Below are 12,812 nucleotides of genomic sequence, written 5' to 3' on the forward strand. Positions count from 1 at the left end.
GGTTCATAATTTCACGCAAGTCTCTTTCTAGCTGCATTTCCCACAGTCTCCACTACTGTATTTAATATTCTGGAAGAAACATGTAAAACTTCACTTTTTTTTCCCCTTAAATTTCATGCTTTTTTTTTTTTTTTTGGCTAATCTATTAAATTAAAGTAGACACTAGGTTTCTGATGCCCAACTCTGGCATCTATTATATTAGCATTCTTTCTATGCCTTGTGCCATCTATAAGTTTGTAAGTAAGTCTTTGGTATATAAGTTGATACAAATGCCAAGAAAGTAAGAGCCACAGTTAGTACCTTGGGACCCACTGCTAGTAGTGACCTGTTTTTCAACAGAAGACTTCTTTTTTTCTATATATAAATTTATTTATTTTTGACTGTGTTGGGTCTTTGTTGCTACGTGTGGGTTTCCTCTAGTTGCGGGAGTCGGGACTATTCTTCGTTGCGGTCGTGGGCTTCTCACTGCGGTGGCTTCTCTTGTTGTGGAGCACGGGCTCTAGGCGCGCGGGCTTCAGTAGTTGTGGCTCGCGGGCTCTAGAGCGCAGGCTCAGTAGTTGTGGCGCACGGGCTTAATTGCTCTGCGGCATGTGGGATCTTCCCAGACCAGGGCTCGAACCCCGGTCCCCTGCATTGGCAGAAGGATTCTTAACCACTGCACCACCAGGGAGGCTCTCAACAGAAGACTTCTTAATGATGCTAAATGAATTAGCATCAAGTTGTTTAGTACTGAAATCTATCCATACATAAATAGGCTTTTCTCCTTTGCTATAACATTTGTTGAAAAAAAGCAACCAATAATACTTGAAAAAGAAAAGTTAGAGATTTCCCTTCATTTAACACTGATTTGTAAAAGAAAATTATAACCAACTCATTGTTTTATTTGGGTTCTCTTTCATTTTACTCTCATTCTTTCTCACTTTACCAATCCAGTTGAGTTTTTTTGTGGTAATAGTGTCTCCCAACCTTTCTGTCTCAAAGTTTCAAGATGGCAGCAGCATACCAGTGGCCTGCTGCGTAAGGAGAAAACATTCTGCAGAAAGCAGCACTCAAGCCTGATACATAGCCATGTGTCCTTAGCTGTTTCGTAATTCTTCAAGACTAAAATGGATTCGTAGAGTGTTGTTCATGATGTGATTATCGAGAAGAATTAGGACTGTTTCTATACACCCGTGCCTTTTCTTTGACTTTAAATTGTTTGAATTTTACCTCTACTTTTTAATGGAACAAGTGACTCTATATTGTAATCTTGTTTACTTCCCTTAACATGGCAATATCAGCTTTTTTCTGGCCATTTGGTTTTATACACGTATACTGAGTTCTACCTTAACAACATTAATAATCATAGCTGACTTTTTATGTCAGTAAACAGTTTTTGTTGCCTGGCATGCAGAATGCCTGGCACTGCCTTATGTTTCTTGAAGCCAAGGTTATTAATACTTTATTTCTGCCCTCATGGAGTTTAGATAGTAGAGAAGGATAGATGGGCACACTAGTCAGTGCTCCATCATGTGATATGGACTATACTAGAGCTCTGCAAAGTTCTTCCCATGTGATATTCTCACATTTGGTTATGAGGCACCAGGGCAGCTGTGGTTTAGTTTACAGATGAGAAAACAGAGTCAGCTTGAGGCTAAGTGACTCGGCCAAAGTGACCTGGCCATCACGGTGCAGAAATGGGGTATGGACACAGGTCTTTTGTGTCTCAAGTCCTTGGTCTTTCAATTTCCTCTATAAACATGGAACTTGGAGTGAATCTATTCTAGTTATCATTCAGTTTTTCTGTTAATCATCAACAGATCTTCCTTTTTTTTTTTTGGCCACGCCGCCTGGCATGTGGGATCTTAGTTCCCTGATGAGGGATCGAACCAGTGCCCCTGCAGTGGGAGCACAGAGTCTTAACCACTGGACTGCCAGGGAAGTCCCGAATCATCAATAGATCGTATACAACATTTGCTTTACTGTTTACTTCCTTTCAGTGTTTTGAATGTATTCAGTTGTTTAATTAGTTTCCTATAATAAGCTATTTTGGTCTTTTTGCTGAAAATAGTGTGCTTTTAAAAAAAATTTGTAAAAAACATGACTTTGATATGCTGACCTTGGGGGTTAAAAAAATTAATTTGAAATTGATTAGTTCCTGATGTCCAGATGCTGTTTGCTTCTTTGCCACACTCCCTGTCAGCTACAGCGAGCAGAGAAAACAAGCCTTTCTATCAGTTAGGGTTGGACTCGGGTAGTGCTGAATTTAAGCCAAGAAACAGGGCTTTAATGGCCATCCCCAGCATCGACTTCCTTCTGTAACTTGATGGAAGTAAGTTATCTTTTCATGGCTTGCTCATCTCTGTAAAGGGAACAGTATTATCTTCCCCTAGTTAATCTGCAGGGAAGTTATAGAGGTTAATCACATGTGAAGTCATTTAAAAGTTTTAATTGAGTATATATGAAATGGATCTAAAATTTGATATCTTTATGGCTGGAGTTTATGGCAGTTGTCCAAGTTTCAGATAATGATTCTTAGCACTGCGGTTTGGTTGTGATATAAGAGTTTCAGTAAGAGTTTTTAAACAGCTTAAAAAAATGTAAAAGTTCTCATATTTTGTGATTTAAATACCATTTTTCTCTGTTGTCTTAGAGGGAGAACTGGAAGAAGAATGGCTTAAGGAGGCCGGTTTGTCCAATCTCTTTGGAGAGGCTGCTGGAGATCCCCAAGAAAGCATGGTGTTTTTATCAACACTGACCCGGACGCAGGCGGCAGCTGTTCAGAAACGAGTAGAGACTGTCTCCCAGACCTTGAGGAAAAAAAACAAACAGTACCAGGTTCCTGACGTCAGAGACATATTTGCTCAACAGAGAGGGTCAAAAGAAAGTGAGGTAGGTTTTCTTTTTTGATAAAGCAAAGGAATAATTGCTTAGAATCAATTGAACCCATCTAGTTTGATTCAGATCATTAAAAACTTAATGGGCATGTATATGCAAGGGGCTAAAGCTCCATGCTCTCCATAATCAAGAGGGACTTGATCCCTGTCCTTCTAGAAGTTATACTGATGGGGCAGAAAATGAAACAAGTTACATTTCTCTGTGACAGTACCTGTGTTAGGTGTCCTTGGAGCTTTAGGAATGGCCCCAACCCCCTAGACAATGTGACTGCTAATTGTTACTTACGGAAAAGTCAGAGGTGGAGGATTCTTCCTTCTATATTAACTCTTGTAGGAAAATTTGCTTTTTTTCTAGACTCATGTGGGGATGAATGGAAATGGAATGTGAGGGAGTAAATGTAGCTGAATTATAAAACAGGAACCCTGAACATGAAATAACTTCCCCTTTGCATCTAGCACCTAGCACGGTGCCTAGCACATAGAAGATTTGAGTAGATATTTGTTAAGATGATGAATTTATTAGTAGAAGCTGTTGAAGTCTGGTAGAGACTTTGGGGCTGATGGCTATCAGGGAAGGCATGGTACAAGTAGGAGATCTGTATGGCGTAGAACAGTGCTGCTCAGTACAGCCAGTTGGTAGGCTGCTTGTGGCTCATCCAGGAGGACGTCAAGAGCTTGCACAAAATGTAAGTTAATATCATCTGCTCCTTCAACAAGGAAGTCTTGCTACAACGAGGAAAAAGAAGGTCAGCTGAACTTAATGATGTTCTTAGGGTCAAAGTTGATTTATACTCTGGACTGTTCTCAGATGAAGTTGGAATAGCTCTCTGGTCTAGAAGACCCAGTTGGATGACTGGAGTGAGAACAGACAGAACGGATGTTGGATGATGATCGTGGTGATCATAATAGCAGTTATATTTGCTGCTGCCACTACTGACCACCTACTGTGCCGACTACTTTCCATGCCATATCCCATTTCATCCTTAGAGCTGTCCTGTGAGTGAGGTATCATCGTTTCGATTCCACAGGCTCATCGACTTTAAGTCACTTGCTCAGTGGTCCTGTAGATAGTAAACCCAGATTTGTCAGACTCTAAATAAGTGCTTTTAACCACTGTGCATCCTGCTACGTTTGGGTTTACATATATGATTCTGATATTAAGTAGTCTCAGTAAATACATGAGATGTATTTACACTATAAATAAAGGGTAACAAAAATCTTTTTAAAAAATGAGGGACTAAATGGACTTACATTTAAGGTATCTTTCTGTCATATAGAGGTTTTTTGCTTTTTGTAGTCATTTCATTCTTCCAAGAAATCCTTTATAGCTGCAACTTCCTGCTCTATTTGCATGGTCAATTGTAGATCAAATCCAGTCCATTTTATAGGAGTTTTGGGGTGACTGGATTGCTCTAGGTAGGTCTCTGGCTGCTGTGAGGCAGTTCCGCGCTTGCATACCACCCAGTCGTTATTTGGGCCATCCACTGGGGTTGAAGGACTGGACTTGGTTTCTAGCTGTAGAAAAATGAATAGTAAGGAAATATAGTATTATGACATTTCCTTCCCAATTAAAGAGCCCTCCCTGAGGGAGTTAAGAGGAAACAAAAGGTGGGGGTGGGGGCAGAGAGCTGAGCCTAAGCAAACCATATACTGTGGGATTCCTGCCAGTCTCTAAGAGGATGTTGCTACTCAATGCTTCAAGCAATATTTTCCAGCAAATTCTTGGTGATGTCTAAACCACATGGTTTGAGTTCAAGGTAATTGGTGAGTTGTATCATCTGATGGATTCAATAAGAGAGAAATAGCACAAGTAAATCAAAATAATGTTAACTTGCTTACACTTTATGCCTTTAATCGAAACACTGCCACCCATTAGAAATATGTCCCCCATCCCTCAAGCAAACATGGGCCAGCTGTCTTTACTTGCAGTTCTTCTATTCTCAAATAAGTACAGTGGGCCCTCCATATCCCTGGGTTCTGCACCTGTGGATATGGAGGGCCGACTATACTATGTCATTTTTTATAAGGGACTTGAGCATCCTCCAACGTTGGTATCCGCAAGGGCAGGGGTGGGGGTGTCCTGGAACCAGTCTCTCACAGATACTGAGAGATGACTGTCCATATTCAACTCTTCCATTTCAAATGCTTCCTCATGAAGCCCTTGCTGACACTGGGAAATATAATACAGAAATGAATACCATCTGCACTGTTATCTTCAATTGCTTAGGAAAACAATTCCAACCACATGCTCCAAAATATGTGTTCATATGTAAGATTAGAATTACTCACTGTGTGCCCTGTGCCATGGAGTGCAGGCTCGTGGGCGGAGGGAGGAGGATGGTATTGCCCTGCCTGAGGGGGACTGAAGTAGTGCCACGACTCTTGTACCACTTCTGTGATGGGTAATCGCTTTACACTGACCTGGGTACCTCTAACCTCTAAGTAGAGCACCTCTGCGTACCTGCCCCCGTGCCTTTCTAGACTCTTCTTGGATTGCAGGTGGAGGGGGGAGTTCTCCTCTGCTAACACCTGAGTTGAAGTATGTGGGGAGGGGACTACAAAGGCTATCTTCTTTTGTATAGAGAGGAAAATCCAATGGAATGAGTATTTTAAAGACAGTTCATTCAAATAGACCTTTGTGTATGATTGACCTAGACTCCTCTTCCTGACTCCTGAATTCCTCCTGAAGTCTTACTTGGAAAGGAGGAAGTACGGCCTGGACCCACTTACTGGTGAGAGGAGCCAGCCATGTTTTCCTGTGTCCATAAACCCTTGGAGGGCTGCATTCTTCAGGTGTCACTTCCCCAACCCCTCGAAAAAGGAGTTCCTTTGAATATCTAAGCTCTTATTACCTGCTTGGTAATGTAGTTTTAGTTGATCTCACATTTATTACTAGCTTTTTTAAAAAATATGAAGAATTCTATTTTATTACCTACATGTCAACTTATAATTTTATTTTATAACAGTGTTATTGAGAGATAATTCACCAAGTCGCCCACTTAAAGTTTACGATTCAGAGGTTTTTTGTGTAGTCACAGATTCGCAACCATCCTCACAATCCATTTTAGCACCTTTTCATCATCTCCAGAAGAAAACCCATACCCATGAGCAGTCATTCCTCATATTCCTCTCCTTACCCCCTAGGCAACCACTAATTTACTTTCTGTCTCTATGACTTTCCTATTCGGAAGATTTCGTTGAAATGAAATCACACAATATGTGGTCCTTGTGCCTGATTCCTTTCACTTAGTATGTTTTCAAGGTTCATCCATGTTGTAGCATGTACCTGTACTTTGTTTCCTTTTATTGCAGAATAATATTTCATTGTGTGGGTAGCTCACATTTTGTTTATCTACTCATCTGTTAATGGATATTGTTAACTTTTTGATATGTTTTCTTTTCCCTTCAATTTATGGCGGCGTTCTTGCTGGCAGGGACACTCTTGATGTTGCCCTTATTCCCCACAGGGTTTAGTAGTGTGTCTTACAAGTTGTGGGTGATCACATGTTTATTGGATGATTGCTTGTTGATTATACCTGTAGTCCTTTTTTTCTGTGATTGATATCATTCTGAGTGCATTTCTTGTACCCTGAAGGTTAGTAATAGAGTTATTTCACAGTACCGTTTCTCTGGTTGTGAGGTGGAGATGACTAAATGGCCCATGTTCTATCTTTAGCCTCCAGATGGTACAGAATCACAATCAGTCAGAACAGACGAAAACAAATACCAAGGAAAAGATGGTAAGTTGGATCCATTCTCTTGTATTTTCTCATTTATTAGTATAACAAACAGATAAGACCTTTTGAAACCTTCGTCTTCAATTCTGGTAAGCAAATTCTATTCAGATACTCATATAAAGAACCCACATAGATAATTACATAAGACTGAGCATATAGTTGGCCTTTGATTTTTTTAAAATACTTGTCTATCTCTATCTGTTCTAACATCTCTGTACATAGTCAGTTTTCCCAAATGCTTACCATGTGCCGGGTACTATGCAGAGATATTTACCTAATTTAATATACTCAGGAACTCTATGTAGTAAATATTGTTCTTAACCCATTCTACAAATGAGAGAAGTGAGGTTTAGAGATGTAAAGTTACTTTCCCAAGGCCACACAGCTAGTAAGGGGAGCCAGTGAATTTGGAACCTCATTTTCAGATCTGAAGTTCTTAGCTCATAAATGGATTGCTTTTCAGAAAGTTTAGAAAAACTTTTTAAGTTAAAATTTTTTTGGGGGGGGGCATTGATTACAACTCTCCTTTTCATTCCTTTTTCTGTATCTGTTATTTCAGAAATGGATTAGAAATTCAAGGCATGGATGAAAATAAATAGTAAGACTTTATTAGTACTTACCAAGAAAGAATTTAAAGCTATTTCATGGATTTACAAAAAGGAAAAATTTCTAAATTAAGGTCACAGATTTAATCCTCAGTGTGCTGTTACTTAAAAACTGTAGCAAAGGTTGTTGGTGGCTGCCTGAGTCCCGCTTGGGACTTTTCTTTTGTTTATGTCCTTAAGACCTGGCACCTGGAGTGTTCATGGCATTGCTAGTGTTGTGTTTGGATTGGAAGTAGTGGAGGAAGAGTATCAGGTAGACTGTGGAGGCCTGGGAAGTGTTCCCAACCTTCCTATAAAAATCAAAGGTTAGTCCAAAATTACCGTATACGGGACATTTTGGAGTCTTGGAGCATCTAGTATCTTTATCCTTCCTTCCGTACTTTTCTCAGAACTTCTCTCCTGCACCCCTGCCTTAAAATGTATACACACACACGTATGTGCATATATAAGTGTGTGCATGCATGTGTATAGACACATACGTGTCTATATATTTATGTCTATAAAAGCACTTGCTTTTTTACTGTTCTGTGGAGATTTCTTTAGTTACATGTTTTATATCAGAATGAAATTACTGGGTGTTTCCCTAAGTCTGTGTGCCAGTAGACACTGAAGTGGCAAGCAGGCTGGAATAGCCAGTGCAGGCGGGCTAGAGAGCTGGGTCGTTAAGAGAGACAGATGAACCTTTTGTGCCAATATCAATATGCTTTGGGCTTTGGGGAAGAGCGACTGGCAATTGCTAAATGAATACTGAGGGAAACATTGTCCTTTCTTGGTGTTTTCCTCCTTTGCCAGAGATGGTGATGTAGGCTATATAAACAGAAGTTCTGGAAGACAAGTTCATTATAGCAGTCCCTTCCAGCCTAGCTTGCGGCAGCGGAGTGGAATGTGACAAACTTGCTGCCTGATTTACATCTGCTTTTGCTGGAATGCTATGAAGTGGGCATAGAGCCTCCAGACAGAATAATAAGAGAATGTGTATAACGCCATCCAAGTCACTGAGTATTTACTACTGCACCTGTTCTGGGCAATGCCATGCTCTTTTGCTAGCCAGTGAATTAACCAGTGTTATGCAAACATTGAAAGGTTCTGAATGAAATGCATGGAAAATATTGTCTGGAGTTCAGAAGTGGCGCTCTTTCCATTTGAAATCTGTAAGTGTGAGCTACGTAGTCTATATTAAATGTTTTCCCTACACTTAGGCTTTTATGCATGTTCAATCAAAGTTACTTACTCTAAATGAAAAATAAAATTTTAATGTTGCAAGCATTGTTGCATTTCAAATTAATTAATCTACTGCTAAGTATCAATCTTAACTTTTCATCAAATTATACAACTCTGTGTATATGAAAGGCCAGTGTTTAATACATACATTTAGAAATTACTAATAATGCCCAAATAATTTTTAAAACTTTCGTGTTATGTATATTTTCTTTTCCGAGTTCTAAGGAGGAGGGGAAATTATTTTTAAAAATAAAGATATGGATTATTTTGGACAATTGAAAAACTTTGAGTTTTGTAAAATATTTGTAACTCAGTGCTATTATCCACTTAAAAACCAAAGGAGAATAGATTAAATAAATTATATTATTTACACTTTTGGGCTTTAAGAGCCAAAAGGTTTATCTCAGCATTCTCTGTTAATGTTTCTCTTTGAGAGTAGATAATTGATTCATAGATACTTTTATTAGTCAGTTAACTATCTATTTCTTTTAGCAGTGCTCCTTTATCACCCCGAAACTGTTTTTCCTGCTATCTGCCTTAACTGGAGTTACCATTTGATCCTTAAGCCTTTGCTATATTGTGTTTTTTATTTTTGCCAATTTTTGGAGGAGATTCATATGTTTAAAATGTATTCTAACTTAATTATAATTCTTCTCAGTTTTGAATTCAGCACAGAACATTTGTTTGTGTGTGTGGGGAGGTGTTGTTTATTGTAGCTCTGACATGGGGCTGTTAAGGAGAAAAGGGAGTCGTTTTAACATTCTTGTCCATAAACACTCAGCTTTTAGAAAGGTAGCTTCTAATTTAAGAAAATGGCTAATCAGTTTTTTCCTCTTAGAATGGTTTCCTAGGAAACCAACATACATATTCACAGTAAAACATAAAGCAGCGTAAACCAGTGGGAATATAAAACTCAAATTGTGCTTTGACATTTAAGTTAATACTTTAAAAATTAATCGGAGAGAGGTCTAGTTATCCTAATTAAAAAAAAATTGTCACAAGCTGTTGGAAAAGCATAATGTGGCATAGATGGCAACAGATAAATACAGTCAAAAGCTTTAAATTTTCTCTTATTTTTTGAATTCACGTGGGTCCATTTTACTTACTTTCTTAACTGTGAGATGTGACCAGGGCCAGCTATGTAATTTGCAAGGCCCAGTGAAAACTGAAAATGTAGGGCTTCTTGTTCAAATTGCGAGACAGCAACAGTAGAGCATTAAACCCAGCTTGGGGCCCCGCTGAGCACTACCCAAGTCCTACAACCAAGAAGCCCTCACTTCTTATTGAATGAGAGTGAAAAAGGCTAGATTTAGATTTATCCGTATTTTCTTTTGAGTAAAACAATTTTTCTGTGTGTTTTTGATTTAAATGACTATAAGTATAGAAAATACATAGAAGATAATACAAATACATTTTCTGAAGGCATCAGACTTTTAATAATATACGTATATATGACATATTTATTAAATTTTAAAATTAACTTTACCCTCCATCACCTTGGTGTGTTAGTATATAAGCATTTGAATGTACTATGTAAGCTTACTGATGTAATCCAGAGCTGCCCACCATGATTTAATGGTCTGCAATGAGAAAATAACAGTAATCCTGTCATTGATTTCAGGTTTTTTTCTAGTGTGAGTTGTGTTAAAAACCAAAAACTTATCAAATAGCCAAATTTAGAAGTATTTTCTTCCAAGCTTAAAGCTGATGTTTTCAGCAAATAAGTTTTCAGGTGTTAAGTTTTTTCCTGGAGGATTAACAACCAACAAACCAAGAAAAAAATGTTAAATTTATTATAAACTGTTGATGTAAATACATGGAACTTATTTCATTAGATTTATAGTGTAAGAGAGCTGTTATAATCTTTGTAATAATCTGGTGCAAAACCTGTTGGTTCTGGTACCAGGTACCTCCAGACCTGACTCCCACAGTGCACGTTGTTTGTGCTAACTTTTGTTTTGGAATTTTTACTATGATAGGTAGGTAACATTCCAGAAAGGACATGCAGGCATGGAAGAAATCTTTCTCAGGAATCTGTTCCACTGTGAGGAAATTAAATGGTATATCATAGTTTTAAGAGAGAGTAAAGCTAACCTCCTTCTCTCCTTTTTTTGCTTTTACTCTCCCAGTATAAAATAAAGCAATGATTAAGTCTACTAAATTTTTGTGAGGTTTTTCATTCAGAGCTTGAGATCACCCATCAATGTTTTGGAACTGGACTCAGTCTAAGAATTGTGACCTCAGAGAAAGATTCCACAATTCAACTCTGGCTTTCTAGTCACCACCTTCCCTCCTCTATGCCCCTATGCACCATTGGTAGAATTCCTTGAGTATACTTTTTACTATTAAAATAACCGTTAATTATTGCTTATAGTAAATAGTATTTTTCCCAAAGGTTTATATGGTTAATGTATTAGAAGTTAAAAAAAGAAGTAGCCAAAGCACATGAATTGAATCTTTTGTCTTTTTCCCAGATCAGGCATCTAGCCTAGTTGTTGGCGAAAAGGAGCTGACTCCACTGGTGCCTGAAGAGGCACCTGCCTCTGAAACAGACATCAACCTGGAGGTATCATTTGCAGAGCAAGCTGTCAATCAGAAAGAGAGCTCCAGAGAGAAAATCCAGAGGAGCAAAGGGGACGATGCCCTGTTACCTGTACGTAATACACTCTTCAGATGTCATTATCAGAGTATATTTTTCATCAGCTTTTTATTTGGAAAATTTTAAGTCTTTAGAAAAGTTGAAAGAATAGTATAGCATACACTCCTACAGCCTTCCTGTAGATCCATTTAACATTGTACAACCTTTACTTTCTTTCTACATATATCTATCTACCTATGTATAGGTTATACTGTAGACATATACTCACTTTTTTTTTTTAGCCTAACAAGGGCATACAAAACAAAACACAGTTATAATGCTTAAGAAATTGAACATTAAAACAATAATTATATTTTAATATATGATCATATTAAAATGTTCCCAATTGTCACAGTATTGTCCTTACTCCCACCTGGGATTCAAACGAGGGTCATGTGTTGTGTTTAATGTTTAATGTCATATTTTTTTGGTTTCTTAAATCTAGATCAGATCCCTTGATTTTTCTTTAATATTTTGAGGAGTCCGAATCAAATTTCTGATTTTGTCTGTCCTTGGTGACTGAATTCACATTAAACTTTTTTTTTTTTTTTTTTTTTTTTTGTGGTACTCGGGTCTCTCACTGTTGTGGCCTCTCCTGTTGCGGAGCACAGGCTCCGGACGCGCAGGCTCAGCAGCCATGGCTCACGGGCCCAGCCGCTCCACAGCATGTGGGATCTTCCCGGACCGGGGCACGAACCCGTGTCCCCTGCATTGGCAGGCGGACTCTCAACCACTGCGCCACCAGGAAAGCCCACATTAACATTTTTGGTCACATTACTGCCTAGGTGATGTTTATGCCTCTCATTGCATCATCAGAAGAGGGGCATGACATCAGATGATCCCTTTACTGGAGATGGAATTTTGACCACTTGGTTAAGGAGACGTTCACTGGATCTCCCCATCATAAAGCTACCTTTTCCTATGTACAATTAATACTAATTTGCGATCCTTGAGACCGAGGGAATATCCTATCTGTCAGTAATAACCTACCACCCAGTGGCTTCACCATGCATTTGTAATCCTTGCCTGAAACAATAATTAGACTAGTGTTTGAGAAATGGTGATTTTCTCATTCTATTATTTCTTCTATATTGATTGGCTGGCAATCTTCCATAATAGTGCTTTTCCTCCCTTTCCTCTTTTTGTTTTTGAATAACACTATTCAAAAACTTCCTTTTTTGCTTCAATGTTTTATAACTCATTATTGTTTTCCTTTGATGTTTAAATTTACTCAGATTTGACAAAAGGGAGCCCTTCAAGCTGGTTCCTATGCCATTTTAACATGTCCTCATTCTTTTACTCCTTTGCTTTCTAGTACAGGATGTTCCAGGCTCACCTTGTACTTTTCTCCCCTCAGATTAGAAGGAATCTGTTTCTTCAAGGAGTCCTTGTTTTTTCAGTAGCAGGTTGTGTTTCAAAACCAACCTCTGTACTGAGTGTTCTCATTGCTACTGAATGTCTTATATTTTTAAAAAACACATTTACTGGTATAGATGAACCGGTTTGCAGGGCAGAAATTGAGACACAGATGTAGAGAACAAACGTATGGACACCACAGGGGGAAAGCGGCGGGGGGTGGAGGTGGTGGTGTGATGAATTGGGAGATTGGGATTGACATGTGTACACTGATGTGTATTAAATGGATGACTAGTAAGAAAAAAATACATTTATTTTGTAGGATTTCACCACACAAAAGTTAAAAAGCATAGTATAATGAACTCCCCAATACTCACCA

General features: G+C 38.5%; 1 protein-coding gene across 2 annotated transcripts in view; it reads left to right on the top strand.

Moving 5' to 3' along the window:
* Positions 1-12,812, top strand: part of ARHGAP18 (Rho GTPase activating protein 18) — a 125,765-nt gene that overhangs the window by 68,241 nt on the left and 44,712 nt on the right. For both annotated transcript variants that reach the window (XM_082634109.1, XM_082634110.1), the window contains exons 3-5: positions 2,633-2,871; positions 6,553-6,616; positions 10,914-11,092. In XM_082634109.1, the coding sequence (XP_082490235.1) occupies positions 2,633-2,871; positions 6,553-6,616; positions 10,914-11,092 (482 nt within the window). The remainder of the gene's footprint in view (positions 1-2,632; positions 2,872-6,552; positions 6,617-10,913; positions 11,093-12,812) is intronic.

Source organism: Mesoplodon mirus (genome assembly GCF_964341445.2).
Source record: "Mesoplodon mirus genome assembly, chromosome: 10".
Lineage (NCBI taxonomy): Eukaryota > Metazoa > Chordata > Mammalia > Artiodactyla > Ziphiidae > Mesoplodon > Mesoplodon mirus.